At 38.2% G+C, this 20,953-nt stretch overlaps 1 protein-coding gene across 1 annotated transcript; it reads left to right on the top strand.

The window, feature by feature from the left end:
• The first annotated feature begins 14,499 nt into the window (after positions 1-14,499).
• On the top strand, positions 14,500-17,413 carry C4H2orf66 (chromosome 4 C2orf66 homolog). Its single transcript, XM_007494553.3, has 2 exons — positions 14,500-15,353; positions 17,230-17,413. Exons 1-2 carry the CDS (start codon positions 15,213-15,215, stop codon positions 17,410-17,412), a joined length of 324 nt encoding a protein of 107 aa, XP_007494615.1. The 5' UTR covers positions 14,500-15,212; the 3' UTR covers position 17,413.
• The last annotated feature ends 3,540 nt before the right edge of the window (positions 17,414-20,953 follow it).

Genomic DNA, 20,953 nt, shown 5'->3' with positions numbered 1-20,953 from the left:
CTATTGCATAAATGGCATTAATTACGACCTCTTCCTAAAAGATGCACAGTGACAACTTTAGAAAGAACTTTAGGGGGCAGCTGGATAGTTCAGAGAGTCATGCCGAGATAAAAGAGATCCTGGGTTAAGGCTAGCCTCAGACATTAATGTAAGGGTTAAATTAAGGAGTTTGACAAAGTGAGGAGAGCAATTTAACAGAAACTTTGTTTAATTTAAGAAAGAAGTACAGATAAAAAAGAGATTATTAATCTTATGCCCTATAAATATACGTAAAATTCCTAATACTACCTAAAATTTCCTAAAACTCTGTCTTCTCAGGAAAGGTTCTTCTGCCTGGCACACCAGGCCTGATCTATTCTACTGTATAAATTATTCACTAATGCCTAACTCCCTAAAATAATAGCCACCATTCAGTAGCTGCTTCCTTATCTCCTCACTGACCAACTCTCTCCCCTAACTTCTTGTCTGGGGGCGGGTGACTTCCGCTCCTCAGTCCTGGTCTCTGGTAATGGAATCTTCAGCTCTGGTTTACTAACTCACTGAACCTGTCAGTTCAGATCTACATAGAAATCCTGCTCTCTAGCTTCTTAAAGAGACATAGGGAGAGATTAAGAAAATCCCTTTAACACTTGCTAGCTGTGTGACCCTGAGCACTGTAAAGATAATTTTAGTGTTTTGACTTAAATCTAGATTTAAATGGTCACCAGCCAGGGATGATTCCCAAATAATAAAAATACACAAGTCAGCTGGGAATTATGAAGATTTTAATTAATGTAGAGAAGGAATTAAGGAAAAGAGAGAGAGAATTAATTTAAACTGCTCTGGCTGAGACTGAGCCAGGCAGTAGTTAAAGGCCTTGGCCAAAGTGGCCTTCCTGAGCCTAAGGGAAAGGGAGTCAGGCTTATCACTCACCATGAGACCGTCTCCAAGGAAGCTCCAATCCTTCACTGTACTCAATCTCCTGAACTGAGTTCAGAATCCAATTCCACTCCAAACTGAATTCCCTGAACTGACTTTTTACCTCTCCTTTTAAAGAAATTTTCTCTTATGTCACCTCCCCTAAATTTTCACGTCTACCAATCACAGTAGATGCTTTTTTCCAGGACTGCCCATTCTTAGTTCTCACCATTCTTTAGTTCTCACCTTCTCTGGTTAGATTATATCTTCTGAGTACTTCACACTTCTTTGTTAAGCTTACCTTTTGTGAGTTACTTGACCTTTTTGTGATTAATTTAACCTTTATAGGTACTTAACACCTTTTTGTATTAGATCTAAAAATAAACTTAGCTTAAGGTTCTAGCTTCACTATAAGGTATGAGTTAAGTACCTTCATTGTTCAATCAGGAGTTTACAACTTTATCTTCCCCTAAAGTATGTCTAATTAGGGTGGAGTAATGTAAAGTTCCCAAGACATTCCTGATTCTTGTTGGACCAAGTATCATAAGGAAATAGCTAAATCAAATCTTCTAAAGTACAGTCTGAGTAGTTTTTAAGATTCACAGCACATCACTTAAACCCCATTGCCTAGCCTAGTATTGGTGAACTTTTTTGAGTGCCTAGCAGGAAAATTCAAATTGTCTGTGACACCCCCCCCTCCCATTACCAGAGAGAGCTGAGGGAGGAAGTGCTTGCTCTGGGTGGCTGGACAGAGGGGCAGGGCAAGCAAAAATTGTCCCAGGGCGCTGGGAAGAGGGGGAACAGAGCTGCCCCTCGGGGGTGCCACATCTTTGCCAACACCTGCCTAGCCCTTTCCGCTCTTCTGTCTTAGAGCCAATACATAGTATTCATTCTAAGACAGAAGGTAACAGTTTTGTTTGGGGGGGGGGGGGCGATGAACTATTCTTTTCCACACCCAACTATTTGGAATACTTGTAACATAAAATACAATGACCTTGACACACGATAGGTGATACCATGGTAAATAAAGTTACACCAAGGATGAACTATGTCTGTGGGATGCCAAATCCATTTCCAGAAGGGAAGCGAGAGAAGTTCTTTGTCAAAGTATTTTCTAACCTATCTGTCTGGATAATCAGTTCCTTTCTTGTGTCCCAGCTATGTTTTGATTGAAAGTTTATAGTTATTGCACATTTTAAGGACTTTTTTTCATTTCTCAAAGTCACATACATAGTTCCCTCAAACAGATTTGAACTATCAGTTGTACTGTCCAACTGAAAATGTCTCAGAACCCATGATTGATGGTATCCCAATGTGTGGCCCTGATCATGCACCTCAAGCAGAACAACTTAAAGGCACCTACCTAGAAGAGCTGGGGGGAGGGAGGGATCAACGATGGAACCCTGGGACGGGAGCCAGGAAGATAAGAGTTCAAATCCAAACTCAAATACTTAGCAGCCTTGTAGCCCTGGACAAGTCATTTAATCTCTGTTTGCCTCCATTTTCTCAACTGTAAAATGAAATGATAAAAGCACCTACCTTATTGTGAGAATCAAGTGAAATGTCTGAAATGCTTAGCATGGTGCCTAAAAATATAGAAGGGGCTATATAAATACTCCCTTTCCCCTCCCCTCTGACAATGGAGATTCCTCCTTCCCTAAAAATTAAGCAGGGCCCTTCTAAAATATTGAAGGGTCTTGTGGGAATGAGTTTAGCTGCTATTCCAGCTAAGCCCATAAAATTTAAAAGACAAAGTTGGGGATTTAGAAAGTTTTTTTTTTTAATGTAATATGTCTGGAACTCATTACCTCCGAAGAAATACAAGGGTATTTGGGAATGAAGACAGAGAGAGACAAATGGATAGAAAGGTTTTAGCAATCTCCAAAATAAGCATGTTTTTGAGAATTTCTCACATTTTTGGTTCACTTTGACCATCAGACACCCTGTCATGGTTATTATCAAGGGTGAATCATCAAAGAGTAGAAGAGCCTTTAGAAACAATTTTGTACGATCCTTTGATTTTTATTACCTCTTTTGAAACGATGATTATAAGAAGTGGCTCTGAATGGAATGTACATCATCAGAATATTAAGACAATGGGGTATACTAGTGGCAGTGATTGTGGGTGAGAAATAAGATGACCCTATGGTGTCTGGATGACATCAAGCTGGAAAACAAGAACTTCTCCATTCTAAGAATACAGACTGAAAATGAAAAGAGCTGCTGCTGAATTAGTCACTGCCCACAGTAGTTGTCAGACAGCTAAGTGATGCAGTAAATAGAACATGGCCTGAAGGCAGGAAGACTCATCTTCATGAGTTCAAATTCAGCCACAGAGGCTTACTAGCTGTATGACCCTGAGCAAGTCACTTAGCCCTATTTACCTCAGTTCTTCAATTGCAGTGGCTGGAGAAGGAAATGGCAAACCAATATCTTTTCCCAAGAAAACCCCCAAAGGGATCATGAAATATCAGATATGACTGAACAAAATAGTAGCTATTAGCATCTTTTAAGCAGATGAAAATTTTAATATTCTTAGAATGTAACTTTTTGAAGAGCTGCATTATACACTTATTTTTTAACCTGGGAGATTTTTAAATTTCAACTTTGAATTTTTTACTCTTTTTTTTTTAGTTATTTCATTTTTCCAGGTGTTTAGGAGATCAAGGGACTTAGAATTGATCAGGCTTTCAAAGCATTCTATCTCCACTATTTAGTAGCTGGGGGAGGGGCTAATGGGTGATTTTTATAGTAAGTCAGCAGGTATGTCAGAAAAACGGACAAAACTTAACACATATGAAGACAAATTTATTGGGAAAATATTTTTGGAGTGCATTTGGCCAGCCTTAAATCTCATGGCCTCCAGGTGTTTCCCAGAGGCTATATTCTATATCTTCCATCAGCAGTCCTGCTTGTTTTCAACTCCATGGAACATCATACCTCCCCAAGGTTTGACTCAGATTGATCTTAATTCCATCAGTTGCCTTTTCCTTCTGATTGGAGGATGGAGCATTAAACTCCCAAAGTCTTCCTTCATGGGAAACTCAGAACTTTCTAGGTAATTTTTGTTTTTCTGTCAACAATTGGGCTTAGTTTTGACACCCCAGAAGCTGAGTCCCTCCCCTTCCCACCCACTTTCCTTTTCAACTTCCTTTCTTTTTTTTAAACCCTTACCTTCCATCTTGGAATCAATACTGTATATTGGTTCCAAGGCAGAAGTGGTAAGGGATAGGCAATGGGGGTTAAGTGACTTGCCCAGGGTCACACAACTGGGAAGTGTCTGAGGCCAGATTTGAACCTAGGACCTCCCTTCTCTAGGCCTGGCTTTCAATCCACTGAACTACCCAGCTGCCCCCTCACCTTCCTTTTTTATATACAAGTCTTCCTCTGAAAAATTGCAAGGTCCTTGAGGGCAAAGACTTTCTTAAGAGGGACATAGCATGACTTCCCTTAATATTAGGAGAATGGGGCAACTGGATAGCTCAGAGAGATAGGCCTGGAAATGGGAGGTCCTGGGTTCAAATTTAGCCTCAGACACTTCCTAATTGTGTGACCCTATGCAAGTCACTGAATTCGCATTGCCTACTCCTTACCATCCTTCTGCCTTGGAACCAATACACAGTATTGGTTCTAAGATGGAAGGTAAGGGTTTAAAAAAAAATTAGGATAACAAAGGCAGAGCCAACACAAGGTTTCTTCCATAAGTAGATTTTTTTTTTTCCTATTAGGGTCAATCTCTTCAGAGTGGGATTTTGCATTTATACTACTCAGTAGTGGTGAAATAGAAAAAGCACTCAACCAAAGTAATATACAAATTTCTACAGGTACTGTCACCAATGCTACTTTTAATTTCTAGAAAACCACCCTGATAGAGGTAGGTATGTCTACTCATTTAAAATATTGCTGGTTTATTATTTTTTTCAAGTAAATGTTTATTGCTGACATGTTATGATCTCTTAGGTCATAAACCCCCCATTTAGGGGGTGGGGGACTAAAAGGAATTAGCCTATACCTAAGGAATGCCAATGTGCATTTGCTACCCAGGGATCAAGGCCCATTCCTAGCTCTCTGACTCATTCTCATTTCCCTTAGGATCTTTCCAAAAAGGGAACAGGCAAAAAGACCCATTACTGCAATTTGCCCCCTTTTTAGAGGCTGAACATAAAGAGTTGTCTTTGTAAAAAGAACAAAAGCCCAAGCCAACCAATTCATCCCCAACAAAAGAGATTTGAGATGTCCTCATCCTCATCTTCAATGAGCCATTGCCTCATAAATGTCCCCCAATCCTCTAGTGGATGTCTGTTGTTATGTCTTCACCCTCCATAGAGATTTGGATACATTCAAAATCTGACACAAAACCTTCCCACCTCTAAGCTTAATAGGTTAGTTAGTTGTTTGTCCTTTGTTTTTGAAGAGGACTAATGCCATTGCCAGTTGATGTCTTGACTTAATGCGTGAATTGGATTTAAGTGAGGCAGAGATGCACAAAGTTGTCCTCCTCATTCTCTCTTCCAAAGCTGGGTCCCTGTAGTTCCTCTTCCTCCTTAATTTTTCTCTTTGTCCCACTATTGAAATAATCAAGTAATGGCGACCCACCTGTGTCAGCCTCCTCTGTCAGTGGGTGATGCCTATGGAAGTTCTGGGATCTGAGAATTCTCTGTCTTCCAAACAGAAAATAAATGAGTAACCTTGGCTTAGAGTTGGCCTGAATCCTAGCCTAAACTAATTGGAGAAAGAGAAAAGGTAGAGGGAGGTGAGGTGGGAGGAAAGAAGTTTGTGATTGTTCCCAGTGTTGAAGTTTCTGCTAAGCCCCTGATGGATACAGGGGGAAAGTGGGAGGAGGTGATGGGGCTGCAGAAGAGATGGGGTGTCGGGTGAGGGGAAGGAAAATGATCCGAGAATTGCCATCTGGTTTGACACCATCTCATGGAAATGAGGCACTGAGAAGGAGGGGAGACCTGGCAAGACATTGTTTTCCCAAAGTGAATCTCCTAACATTCTCCAGCTCTAGATGCACTAAAGTTTTTAGATTTAATCAGGATAGGAGATAGAGGTGTCAGGAAGTGTAAGAGACCCATAAAGAACATGGTTTGTGTAATAGTGGCCAACAAAAGTCCCTGTTCTATTCTGTGGTAATTTTGTGTAATTATTTTTGGTGTATTTGACAATATTTATAGACTTTTTCCCCAAGACATCTCATGTTTAAGGTGCAATAAAAATATTTTAAAACTGAGCTAGATAGTAGATTCCAACATGACATCTCTTTGAGATTATCTCCAGTTTACCTCAATTTGTATATATACATATATATATATGTATGTATGTATGTATGTTTGTATGTTGTTTGTATATGTTTGCTTGCATGTTGTCTCCACAGAGTCAGAGACTGGTTTTTTTCCTCCTTACATTGTATCCTGGGTACTTAACACAGTGCTTAGTATACTGTGAGAGCACTTACTAAACGTTAGTTGACTTGATTGAGCTCCTACAGAGACAGCTGTAGCTCCTGCCAGAAAAAGAACTCTTGAGGCTTTTTCCCTCCTTTTGGAAGAAAGGAAGAAAAAGTTGTGGAAGAAAAAGTTGTGCCTTGGCAGGGAGGGCTTTTGGTACTGGCTGGCCAAAAGCTACCTCTGTGGACAAATCATGCTCAAGCCACCTTCGAGGTCATTGGAACACGTGACCTCCTTCTCTCCCGGAGCCGGAGGTTTCACAAGCTGGGGTAGACATACATCCCCACCAAGTCATTGACAGGTCTGAGGTTGAGCAGCCCAACTTCACTTAAATCCGATTCACAAGTGAGTCAAGAAACCAAGCTGCAGTGTCCCCGGTCCTCTTCAAATGAAGGATGAACAACAAAACAGACAAGTGATGGGAAACCACACTCAGGGCCTCTTCTGGGAGCCAGGGTGAGGGAGGATGCTCCAGAAGGAGGCACAACTGGTGTCTTGGCAAGCCCAATCAGGGAGAGGAGCGGCAAAAGGGGCTGAGAGCAGCCCCCTGTGCCATCTGCTAGGATCTATACCAGGAGGGAACCCTCATGTTGGGACTCTAAGGGATTCTTTTTTTTTTCTTTTTAAAGAACAGCCATCATCTTGAACTTGGGAGCACTCTAGCCCGCCACATTCCCCAGTCCTTTAGCCAAACTTGGCGATTTGATCCTCAGCTACACCACCAGGAAGTTTACCCTTTTCGAGGAGACACTTTTCTAATCGCCGCGGCGCCCCTCCGAGGAAACGAAGCTCAGAAACTGACCACAGACAGAAGCTTGATGAGCATGCGCCCAGCAGAGCAATAGTGAACAGAGACAGCATCGTCTTTGGTAAAGACAAGAACAGCAGAGATCACTCACGCTGGAGCTCTGCGATTAGATGAGCAGCACTGCACTAATCAGATCATTCTCACCCAAAATATCTTCCTTTGTTTTGGACTTGTACTGCTGATTTTTTAAAATCCCGAAGTAGTACTTATTTATTCTTATCAGACATTATCTGATTAGATTTAACCCATTATTATACCCTAGTGTGATATTTTCTTTTCTGTCAAGCCATGTTCAGCATCTCTGCTAGCTTTATGTTATTTGCAAATTTGATCAGAATCAGGACTGTAAGAGTGGTAGGGAGGGGCTGCGTGCATGGGGCTATGAGCCAAGAGAAGTGGGAAAATTCCCCAAAGTATGCTGAAGGGCCCTTTGTGCCAGAGGAGTCTGTGACACAAAGCTTAGTCTTCTGTCTATGAAGCATCTATTATCTGTGTCATTTAGTTGTTCTTTTCACTTGTAATAGGAGCAGACTTTTAGAAGTAAGTTGTCATTTTCATCCAGAGCCTGAAATTGTACTTCATTTGACTGAAAGGAGATAATTGGTGGAAGATAGAATTAGCTTTGCTGCTATAAAATGGGGTCTTCTTACAAGTTCGGAATGACTGAAGAGACAGTAGTTTGAAGAGTGCATATTGAGGGTGGGATGAGATAGGTAGCTCATTTTTCCATTTTGTCTAAAAGTAATTGGTACCAATGGAGTCTAGACGCTCAGGATACTACTAATGAGCTCCAGGAAAAGACAAGAACAAATAATGGGATTTTTAAAGCTTTTGGTTCTATTTCAGAGCTGACAATGGTAGAGAAAACTAAGAAAATCATTTGCTCAATTGTGGGCAAAGCCAATTGTGTGCCAAGCTAAAAGAATCCAAAAAAATATCCCTCTGCCATCTCTGTTTTTCCTCTGAGGTGAAACCCTGCTCTGTCACAGAACAATATATGCATGTAAATTTAGCTAATATTTTATGAATAGTGTTTGGTTACTTTTTCCAGGGACTTAAAGAACTTTTGCAGTAGTTGGAGAATATAGCCAGTGATGTAATGATGTGACTCATGGATTAGGTGAGCTATTCATGAGTTTTGTTCATGCCTAACTTAGTTATTTGCCAACTAAGAGTCATTTTTCTGTCCCTTTCTACAACAAAGGCCTTAGAAGACGTAATAGTATTAAAATCCAGTTAATTGCTGATTATTTCTATTTGAACAGTTACAAAATCATAGAACCTGAGAAGTAAAGAGACTTCAGGGGATACCTATTCCATTCCTATGCCCAAACAAGAAGTATTCAGCAGGTAAATGTTGATGAGAAATAAAACTCAGTTTTCCCAAAAAAGGAACGTGGCATTTGGCACCAAGGTCTAGGTCTGCAATGTACTAGGATCAGTGGGAGAATAGACAGCTGGTTGCTCCCCCTCTGCAGTGGGTAGTCTATATTATGGAATCCTCCAGTAAAGTGAGGGGGTTGAACCAGATGATCTCAAAACATTTCTAGTACTAACATTTCAAGATTCTATAATTCTATTCTAGAATCCCAGACTATTCTCAAATCCTTCCAACCTAGGGGATTCCAGTTCTTAGGGAGGCCCCAAAAACATGGTCTGCCAAGATTCCTCCACACCAGGACTAACCTTGAACACTGAACTTGCTAATAGAATCCCATCCTAAACCAGATCTTTCTGTGATCAACATTTAAAGTCTTAAATCAGGGCTTCTTCACTTGATCTTGGGGCTTGATCCCTTTAGCAGTCTGATGAGATGTGTGGACCCCTCTCAGAACTTCAGAGAAGAAAATACCTAGGATTATAAAGGAATCCAACTAAAATACAATTATGAAATTTTTTTTTTAATTTTTCACAGATTCAAGTCAAGAACTTCCAACTTATTAAAAAAGCACCTTTAAACAGCTGATGGGGAAACTAACTGTAGAGCTGTTCAACTGTCTAATTAATAAATAAAATAAATATATCTTTGATACTTCAATGAATCCATGATTACATGAGTGTGGGCATTTCCTCCAGTGCAAATTGCTACCCAACCATGTCTTCTCAAACTGTGAGATCCCTGAACATTTGGACTAAGAACTAGATCTACAATTTCATTGTTATAAGGAACTGTCAGACCAAGAAATGCTGCCAGTGCTCATTGGCACCGTCCCTGTAATCTATAATCTTAGAGAATCTCCTGGAGCACTGAGAAGTTAAAGAGATGTATAGAGACAGGATTTAAATTCAGATCTTGCTAGCTCTATCCCCCATGCCATTGGGTTTCACTGTTGTCCACACATTCTCAAAAATCGTCTGAAGCAGATCTACTCAGTGTGTGTGTGCGGCCTTCTGTTAGATCAAAGGTTCATCTTTTTTTTTTTTGTATCCTGGACCCCTATGGCAGACTGGTAAGGCCCATGGACCCCTTCTCAGGGGGCTCCATGTTTTCAAGTGCACACAATAAAATAGAATTAAAAAGAAAACAAATATATTGAATTACAGTTCTCAAAATATTTTTTAAAAAACTTCATAGACTCTGTTAAAAACCTGTGCTCTAGATCTTTTTTATTTATTTTTTTTCTGAAATAATATAATTCATAGATTTACTTGCTGATAAGTTTTATTTTTAATTTTTTTACATGTAGATGTCATTTTTAATGATAATTTTCTGGCATTTTGCAGTCCAGATTCTCTTCCCCCTTTCCTTCTCCCTCTCCCCTTCCCAGGAGAGCAAGGAATAGGATATAGGTTATACATATTGATCATAAACTTTTTTTTTTGCTTTAAAGTCTACACAGTGCTTTATTTTAACTTAATTTAATTTTTTATTTGATAAAATTGTATTTAATTAATTCATTTAGAATATTTTTCCATGGTTACATGTTTTATGTTCTTTCCCTCCCCTCCTCCTATAGCCCTCGAGCAATTCCACTGGGTTTTACATGTGTCATTGTTGATCATAAACTTTAAATGCATATTCTATCACAAGGATAGGCTTCATCCAAATTGTGGGGGAAGCAGGCTACAAATCTGTGTGAAGTCAAGTCAACAAGCATTTATTCAGCACCTCCTATGTGCCAGACATCGTGCTAAGTACTTTACAGATACTAACTCAGTTGATCCTTCTATCAACTCTATTATCCCCATTTCACAGTTGAAGAAACCTAAGCAGATAACAGTTGAGTGCCCCTGGGGCAGGCAGATCCCCTCTCATGGAGGAAACAGCTATGTACAAAAGAAATCTATACAGGATAAATTCGAGATAATCTCAGTGGAATGGCACTAGCATTAAGGAAGGCCAGTAGATGCCTTTTTTCAGAAGGTGGAATTTTAGCTGAGACTTGGAGGGGGAAAAAAAAGCCAAGGAAGCAAGGTGGCAGAGCTAAGGAAAGAGAGCATTTCTTGCATACCAGGCATGGGTAACAGTTAATGAAAATGAATGGAGTTAGGAGAATCTTTAGTGAGGAACTCCTTTAGTAGGGAGGTGAGGGGTGTTTGTAGTAGAAGGTCTATATTAATTTTATAACCTATGGCTTGGAATACCCTAAATTCTGGGCTTATGTAGCCTGGCTCCAATCTTCAGGGTCCTTCAAAATAATTTCATTTCTTTTGTTTGCCCCCACTTGGAGTTTTCTCTAGGAATTAGAATACAGCTCACATCTAGACTTCTGCATAGATGGCTGAAAGGGTCTTAGTTACTACCCAAGCAATCAAAGTAAAAAAGAAGACTGGTTATTTTTTTTCTTAACAAATTTTAGTTTGGGGGTCATCCCATGGCCAATGGTCCAAGCTCTTCCTTCACAAGTCTTTCTTTTCATCACTTCCCCCAATTCATACACACATGCCCCCCAACCCCCACCCCAATCTACCTTTGGGAGACCTAGGACATAATTTTTTAAATCCCCCTAGGGTCAGTTCAGTATAAATCCTGCTGGGAAGGAGGAGAGGCAAGAGCTGAAAATAAGGTTAGGGCAGGGAAGGAAGGAGGGAGGGAGAAGGAAGGAAGGAGAAAAGGAAGAATGACAGGAGGAAGGAAGGAAGGAAGGAAGGAAGGAAGGAAGGAAGGAAGGAAGGAAGGAAGGAAGGAAGGAAGGAAGGAAGGAAGGAAGGAAGGAAGGAAGGAAGGAAGGAAGGAAAAAGAGAAAGTAGGGATGGAGGGAAGGAAGGAAGGAGGAAAGAAGAGGCTCCCCAAATCCAAGTCCTGCTTCCATCACCAGCTATTTCTATAGATAAGGGTCCCATAGGAATTTCATCTCCCTATTTTCTCCTCCCCAATAGGACCCTGGCAGGAATGGGCTTGCAGAGATGAGAGGGGAAGTCAAAGCAATGGCCAGAACTTGGGAAGTGCCTCCTGCCTTCCCCATGCTAACCTCATAATTCCTGTAAAGGCAAATAGGAGCTGGAAACTATGGTGGGAGTAGGGGGTTGGTTTCAGGACCTACTATAAGAACAAAGAATAGGGGAAGTATTAATGGCAACTAGAAAAAGAATTCCTGTATCCTGGAGGTGCATCTGCTCTACAGCTGACACCATCTTGTCTCTACCACTGGAATGAGGGAGAGGGGAGTAGGAAACAGTCGATTTCACTTACATACAGAATGCCATAAATGCTAAGGACTCTCAAGAGCCCATAAACATTGAGATGTTCCTGCTTCCTCAAGGGTCCTTGGAAGAAAACAAATCTGAGACTGCTAGAGAAACAGGGTGTCTTTTCCTCACTTGAGAGACCGCCATTGTTCCCTGGCTGGATGGTACTTACTACTTTAAGGGGATTTTATTCCTTTTTGGAAGTAAGTGCACTTGAATTTGCTGGAGAGGCAACCCCCTTTTCTATCAGACCTGTAACTGAGATAAAGCCCAGGTTTTCTGCTTCTCCATATTGGATCAATCCCTTGCTGCTCCTCCAGCTCTGGAGATCATGTGTGGAATGTTTTTCTCGCCAAGAAGCTGGTGCTACCAAGGAACTCCCTTTTCCTTACCAGGAAACTTCAATATTCTATATTTTGTTCTACTTTTTTGCACATCTCATCTCAAGCTTTCATTCCAAAGCTTTTAAAACACATTGTTATGGACAGGACAGAATAGTAATCCCCATTTCAAGGCACCAGAGCTTTCAATGGACAATTCTCAAACACCAGTTACTTTCTGGGCAGCAATTTGCTAGCACCTATCTCTGTATCTTCTTTTAGAAGTCACTTCTCTTCCCTAGGTCGCTTATTACCTAGGGGAGCCACTATCTGCAGTCCATTTCCAATGCTCAGTGTGGTCCACCATCTCTTTAGCTTGTCCCAGTGTGTTTCTTTCAAGAGTGCTGCCTTCCTCTGATTTCCTAGTTGATGGGGATACAGATACATGGAGTTGGAGCCAATGTCACTCCTTCCAAAGATTTACAGCCCTCTTGAAAGGAACTCGAGAGTCCAATATGTGAAAATATTCTCTAAACTTTAAAGTACTCTTCAAATATCTCATATCACTTGGCCTTTTTTCAGTCACTCTTTTTGTAATATTTTTGCTAATGAAACTCTAATTCACAGGCCACTCCTTGTTTGGTCATTGCTACCTCTGGTTTTGGATAGTCACTGCCATCTTCATAAGGAGTGGGGTTTTGCTGTCTTTCTCAAGAGTAGCACGCCCCTTTCTCTAAAATTCTTCTCTAGAATTCATTCTTATCCTGCTATGGAGGGAATCATTATGGGGGTCACAAAATCTGACATTGCCACACATTCCTTGCCTTGTTTTGGAAAATGAAATGTCCTTCCTTGAAAACCTATATCCTAGCTCTCTGGGATCTTCCAGACCACTTCTAGTGGCCATAGATCACTCCATGAGATGCACATTCTAGGTAACAGAAACAAATAACTCTCAGTCAGCTATGAATTACTTTTGGTTGGTTGGTTGTTGTTCTTCCAACTCAGCGAGGACAAAAATGACACAACTATGTCAGGGTCAATTAACAGTGTGTCTAACTTTGGCTGATCAGACCAACATGACCTCCAAAGGCTCTACCACAATTTGGACACAATAGCCAAATGAACATTTGGGATGGAGATGTCTCTAAATTTGTGTATCTCATGTTTCTTTTGATCTGCTGCAATTCTTTGAGAAGATAAGCAAAGAAATAAGGTGAGATCCAATGACGTTCTTCTACTGGGTACCATTTGGATTAGGCAATAATAAAAATAATTTTATAACTATTATAAAATAGCTATATTTATATTGTGCTTTGAGGTTTACAAAGGTTTACAAATATCTCATTTTATCCTCAACAACTTCAAGGGGTAGATATAATTATTATCACCATTTTTCAGAAAGAGGAAACTGAGGCAGAGGGTTAATTTTATAACTATTATAAAATAGCTATATTTATATTGTGCTTTGAGGTTTACAAAGGTTTACAAATATCTCATTTTATCCTCAACAACTTCAAGGGGTAGATATAATTATTATCACCATTTTTCAGAAAGAGGAAACTGAGGCAGAGGGTTAATTGACTTGCCCAGGGTCATACAGCTAATAGGTATCTGAGACTGGATTTAATTTCCAGACTTCCTGACTCTAAGTCTATTCTCCTATCCACTTCTATTTAGTTGCCCTAAGGTAGCACCAGCAGATCCATCCTGGATGAAGTATTTGGAATGAAGGGTCTCTGTGCCTACCATCTGAGCAGCTGCCACCAAGAAGGTTATTCTCTTACTACATTGTATTGTAATTTCCTTAGATGCTGACATTCAAGGCCTCAAACATTAAGCCATAAACTTTTCGACAAAAAATATTTGCTTGAAAATTATAACTATGAGATAAATAAATAATTCTCTACAATTTATACAAATACAAGAAGCACTCATTTAAAAGTAGCAAATATCTATGCACAAATCACTTTCTCCTATCTCACTATTTCACCTATTAGCAATTAATTTCATGCCTGTTGTTAAACTCTTGGTGCCTTCAATATGTTGTAGATTAAAAATAATAACTGTCTCTAATAAAATATTTTAGTTAAAATATTGCTTCTTTGAAATTCTAGTATCTTGAAAAGATGATTGTTTGGTTGGAAAATCATTCTCAAATTCCTAACCTATATATATACATATATATATATATATGTATACACACATATATATATATATATATATATAAAGAATTCTTTAATTTCAGAAAGAGAGGGAGTGGCTTTTTTTTCTCATGCAGAAGAAATACCTGTCTTGTTTCTCATTTTTTTGTCCAGTTCACATAAAATGTTCTATGGTTCATAGGGGTGTGTGCTTAGTTCATAAGGCAAATGGATTTTGTGTTATCATTGAAGTACCTTAAGGATCATATTCTCAAGGGTCTTTTTGTCATGGATAAAAATGGAATCATTACTTTATTTTTTAACTCCCCTTGCTAACGTCAGTGACACCCACCCACTGCTAGTCCACTAGGGATATAAGTACAGACGACTCTGCTTGCAGATTGCAGGCAGGGTATAACCAACAAGGGGCCAGGCAAAGCCAAACTCTCTGGTAAGCTTTATTTTAACTCTATCTGTGTGTGATTTTCCTTTCTTGTCCTATGGGAGAAAACAATTTGGGATTCTTGTGAGTGATGTTTATGGCTTCCCAAGTCAGTATACATCCTATATATTTGTGTTCATTGGATTTCTTAGGCTCTAAACTCTGCAGGGAGAGATAATCTAATCTGTGTCAGATTTATTCCTTTAAAAGAACAATTTTGGGGGGAGGGCTTGTAGCAGAGCACTTCTTTGAAAGGACAACAAAAGCACAATCAGGCTTTTACATTGTCCTAATTCCTTTTCTTTCATGGGCTACTTCATGCCAAACATCTGGATGTTTTTTCTTCCTTTTTAAGTGAAAAGTTCTCTAGAGATTTGTGTGAACTGTTATCTCCTTTTTTCCTCACTCTTTTTCTCTTCTCCTTCTCTTTTTCCTCTTCTTACCTTTCCCTACCAAATTCCTGTCTTTCCCTCTGCTGACTATAACTACTTGCCTTTCCTCATTCTTCCTTTCTTATAGTCTATGCATCCCTTCAGCATGTCCCCGATGATGTTTCTGCTGCCTCTGTGCGTAGCACTCTTGCCAGTGAGGCAGGGTCAAGGAGCCCCACTGAGAGGAGAGGAGAAGTGGAAATCGCTAGACAATCCCAGAAACAGAGACCTGGTAAGACAATTTCATTGTGACAAGGGAATCCCAGGTATTGTTCAGCTCTTGTATACACTGCTTTAGGAATTCTGGTTAAGAGTCGTAGCAATGATATGTGTCAAGTAACAATGACGTGATGAGATTGTTCCACTAATATCTATCTAGTTAGTCTTTGCTCTCGTTGACTGATTTTTCTGTGATTCCAAGTCAATTTCAATGTGAGTGGAAATGATCTTAAAAATGCAGTTAATCTACTGGATGTTTAGCCTCCATTTCTAATACAGTCACAAAATCAAGACCAAAATGGGCAATTGCTTCTGCTCAGATTAGATTTCCCCAATGATAAAAGAGGTGGTATATGCTCAGTGCTTCAAAGATGCTATGGAAAATGTGAAAACTGATAGAATATTGGCATTCATTCCCAGGCAATATTTCAAATGCAAAGTCATATGGAAAGTATGATGACTATCTCAAAGAACAAATGAAGTCCCATTCAAATGTGCAAATACTGTGAATAGAATGGAATTTTTAAAGATATGTATGCCTCTTTCTTTATATACACATACACATATGTCCTTTCCAAAGAAAAATGTAACAATAGAATTTTGGAAAAAAATGAAACTATTTCACAAGCCTTTTGGGTTCACATACTAGAGGACATTTGTAAAGTCCAAGTCTGAAAAAAGCTTTCACAGATGGTACTAATTTATACCTTTGTTAGCAGTTGCCATAGAGAAACTCAAAATTCTGATTACTCTGAAGTCCAAGTTGCCACCCATTTCAATAGTCATAGGTACTGAAAGGAGAATAATTTACTTCAAGATCCTGATTGTAGTGCTCTTAAATAATCTGTATTCCTCAAAGCTCAGCTCAAATGCCAACATGGATATTCAGCCTTTCCCAATCCCCCTAGTCATTAGGGAACCCCCAATGACTTTGTTAGATATAGTTTGTGTATATTCAGAAATGTATCCATTCTTGTTTCATTTTGCATTGTATTCTCACCTTGCACAGTGCCTGGCACACAGCAGGTACTTAATGAATGTTTATTGCTTGATTGGCTTCCATATTTCTCTCACTTGAATCTCAATCAAAATGCTATAAGGGGGCCTCAGAATGTGGCCTTTTTAAACTGTAGTTGGCATCATGTAGGGTTAAAATATATAGGAAAATAAGGGCAGCTAGGTAACTCCATGGATAGAAGCCAAGTCTTGAGACAGGGGGTCTTGGGTTCAAATCTAACCTCAGACACATCAAGCTGTGTAATTCTGGGCAAGTCACTTAATTCCAACTGCCTAACCCCTACTAGTCTTCTGCTTTGGAATCAATACTTACTATCAATTCTAAGACAGAAAGTAAAAGCATAAAAAATGTGTCTCATATATATATATATATATAAATATATATACATATATATATGTATGAGAGGGATGTAATAAAGAATGAAAAGTGTTTTTAAAAAGAAACTTTGGTAGGGGGGAAGCTGAGTGGCTCAGTGGATTGAGAGCCAGGCCTAGAGATGGGAGGTCCTGGTTTCAAATTTGACCTCAGACAAATCCCTAGCTGTGTGACCCTGGGCAAGTCACTTAACCCAATTGCCTAGCCCTTACTGCTCTTCTGCTAAGAATCAAGAATCATGGAAGGTAAGGGTTGTTGTTTTTTTTAAAAGAAGGCTTAATTTTATTTTATATATTGTATTTAATATTTTATTAATATCTGTTATTTATCTATTTAAATATTATGTAGCATTAATATTTACTAATATAGTGTATATTTTATTCCTTTTAAGCATTAAAGTGATATCAGAAACACTGAGAGAAAAGAAAAAAAAATATTGCTCTAGTTTGAGGTGTAACTTGACATCCAGTTTTGAAAGTATTAATTATTTATTCAGTTTTTCAGAACCCTCCAGGCATATTTTTTGAGAAGAGGTCTTGATCTTGAGAAGTTTCCAAATGCTTTCTACATAAACAATGAGAAGCCTTGGCCTTCCTCTTTCCACTCGGATCCTATGGCTTCAGCATTTGCAGATTATGAGGAGCAGAAAAATTCCTTTTCCAATTACTTGAGAGGCTGAAAGGAGTCTCTGCTCAGGTAAAAATGAGCATTTTGTTCCCAGACTTAGAAAGCACAAGTAGATCCATCATACAAAAGGGATGCTGCTAATACTTGTATGAAAAACACTTTTTTTTCTCCTTAGAAGAACAAGTTGACTCCGTTAATTATCATCATTATCTTTAAAACCTAATCTAGTTGTATTTGAATAAGGTAATTTACAGTCTAGTTTTTAAAATGTAAAGAATTGCTGATTGTAATATTGCAATGCTTGCATATGTAGAAATATATTAAAATAATAGTATCCAAACTGAAAGCAGCATTCTTTTAGGTATGATGAAATGTCAGATCAGATCAGAAGAAGTGTGCCTTTTTGCGTGTCTTGGACCCCTTAGTATGTTGAAATCTCTGGACCTCTTTTCAGAATAATGGTTTCAAATTCATAAAATAAAATACATAGGATTACAAAGGAAACAAAGTGAAGTGATCAAAATGCTTTAAAATTTTTTTAAATAAGTTTAGAGATCTCAGATTAAGAACCCGAAGACTTTTTTTAGAGCTACTTTTTTTCCCCGAGGAGTGGAGCTTATACTTAATAATGTAGAAAAACAAAATTTAAAGAAATAATTGAATGTTGGGATAATTTACTAGCAGATTACTATGGACCCCTTCTCAGAATAATGTTTTTACATTCTAAAAATGAAATACCATACTTACAAAGGAAACAACTTATAATAATATACAGTTAGCATAATATCTTTTGAATAAAATAAGTTAAAACAACCCAGGAAGATTCAGAGCTATCTTTTTTTTGAGGAGTGTGCCACACATTTATCTTAATGATAAAAACATAATTAAAATGAATAAATAAAATTGAACACCAGGACAATTTAACTGAATTGATACCAAATATCTGCCTTGGTCTTAAGTTTGAGCTTTCTAATTTATGGACTGGTATAAGATTCTTTTTATAAAAATAATTTGGGATCTTAACAGTAAGAATAAAAAATTATATTTATTATTCTTTTGAAAGTTAACACCCCAACCTCAGTGAAAGACATATGTCATTGGGTCTTAAAGAGACTGACATATGCTAAGTACTCCTCATTATAATCTATTTTCTGACACTCCTATTTCCAAAAATGGCAGACCTTACCATAATGGCAACCAAGAAATGCCCTGGAAGACCTACCTGGTATTTCTCCCCCAGCAGGTTCTAAAGCATTTTTTTTTGGCTTCCATTTTTACCATCTTAGCTTGATTGATATGTTAGAAACATTTATAAATTATTCTTGCTTTATAAATAGTATCCTGTGACAAAGTAAAAGTGGGTGTGCTTTTATGGAATAATTAAGGATTCTTTCCAAAAGTTTATTTTGCCATGTCAACTTCTCTATGCTAAAATCATAGATTTAAAAATGGATACTTTTTTTTTAAAGGGAGGTTCATTCAACTGCTTTTGTTATTTATGTTAGTGAAAGATTCCTGATAGATTCTCCTTTTATGACATGTGTGTTGTCTTTCAGGTGGCTATTTTTAATTTCAATAGAAGAAAAACAAATAGTGGACATAGCTGACTTTTCCTGCTTCTGGGACCTGCACCCACTCTTATCTGACTTTTCATAAGGATTTTTATTCCACCATTGTACGTAGAGTAATCATCTGGCTATATCTGACACATCTGTACACTTACTACACGTGGCTTTTGATAACTCTAAAGGTGGATAAGAAAGTTGACAATTCTCTAAGACTAACTGGCAGAGTAGCCAATCCCCTATCTGAATGGTCAGAGGGAGTTGGTTCCTAGAAGATCTTTACACATAAGAAATCACAGTGAGTCAAATTGAAAAAAAAGATAGCTATAGAGATTTGTGTGTGTGTTGGGGGGGGTATTCTTTTTGATTTTGTTTTGTTTTGCTTTTCTTGGCTATAATTATACCAAGAAGTTCAAGAAAACTCAAGGTCCTAAAATGTTTTTGTCAGGAAGTATAAAGAAATCTGTGTTATCTTTTGTATTTATTACTTATCAGCTCACATGTTTAAAGAGAATTTATTGTATTATTATTGAATTGTATATAATAAGGAATTTTTCTTATTCCTATAGAAGTTAAAATTGAATCAATGGTGTACTGGTAAATGTTTAACTACTGGCTTGGGGTGGTAGGAATGGCACACAAGACACACTATTAAGTTTAATCTCCATTATTGACACTTTTCCATTATTTTCTTAGGTCTCTACCATAAACACAATAAGAAACATAATAAAATACAACTTGGAAGTAAATTTAAAAATAAAGAGGGTCCAATAGGAAACCATGTAAATCAAAGTTTTTCCACTATTATATAAGGGCTTTTGCATTTATATATGCCTTATGAATGATATGTCACATCTAAGTTGGAAGTTAAAACATGTAACCACATGAAGTATCTCAGATACTTGTAAGTTTGCTTCTTCCCCAACCAGTATATGATATCTGCAAGACGAGAAGTAGAGGGAGGTCAGAATCTTGAGAAAGGTTTTTCCTTTCATTCTACCAAATCCTGATCTCTAGTTTTATACACTGAGCCTGAACAATACATGCCATTTTTATGTGATTGATTATCATACTTCTGATTCTAGGTAATTTTTAATAGTACCCATCATTTCCCCCCATATTCCTCTCCTTTCCTTTCCTACCCCCAAATGGATACCAGCAATGTACAAGTGTTTGCTTGCATCACAAAGTCGGTGACTAAATTAAAACCAATGTGGAAACTAGCATCATTCCTGTACTTTTCAGTTATAGTGTTTCTGTGGATGATTAACATTTAGTATCAGTAATAAAGAAGTTAGTAAAGAAAAATTTTGTTACAATTTCTTTTCTTTCTCCCATACTTCAGCTATTAAAAAACAACTTCAAATTCCTTTGACTTATCTTTTCTTTTTCCCTTTAACAATATAGATGGGTGAGACTTTTAGAATATTGGAACCATTTAGAAAATTACAATCAAGGAATGAGAGAACTGAAAGGAACTTCAGAGATTCCAAACCCCAGACTTTATAGATGTTGGATGGTACAATGGATAGAGTGCCCTGCCTGAGGTTAGGAAGACCCATCTGAGTTCAAAATCTGGTCTCAGATACTTACTGTGAGACCCTAGGCAAGTCATTTAACCTTATTTGTTTTAGTTCCTTATATGTAAAATGAACTGGAGAAGGACACAGCAGGCCACTTCAGTATTTTGCCAAGAAAGCCCCAAATGGGGTCATGAAGTCAGATACAACTAAAATGACTTAACAATCTTACAGTTGTGGAAACTGAGGCATAGTGAGGTTAAGTGAACTTGCCCAGGGAACACAATAAGAAAAACCAATGTTAAAAGTAGAATTTCTGTCTCATGACTCTTAAGACCAGCACTTTTTCTAGTATATCACAACAGACCAGTAAATACCAAAGTATTAGCTATCAAAATATCACAATCTTGTTAATTTCTTCCATAAGGAGCCATTATCTTGCATCTTTAATTGGGAGTGTTTTTGTCAAAATAGTTCAACAAATATTTAGGAAAACACTCTGAGAGCT

The sequence above is a fragment of the Monodelphis domestica genome, chromosome 4 (assembly GCF_027887165.1).
Source record: "Monodelphis domestica isolate mMonDom1 chromosome 4, mMonDom1.pri, whole genome shotgun sequence".
Taxonomy (NCBI): domain Eukaryota; kingdom Metazoa; phylum Chordata; class Mammalia; order Didelphimorphia; family Didelphidae; genus Monodelphis; species Monodelphis domestica.
This window is presented reverse-complemented; position numbering and strand designations above follow the sequence as displayed.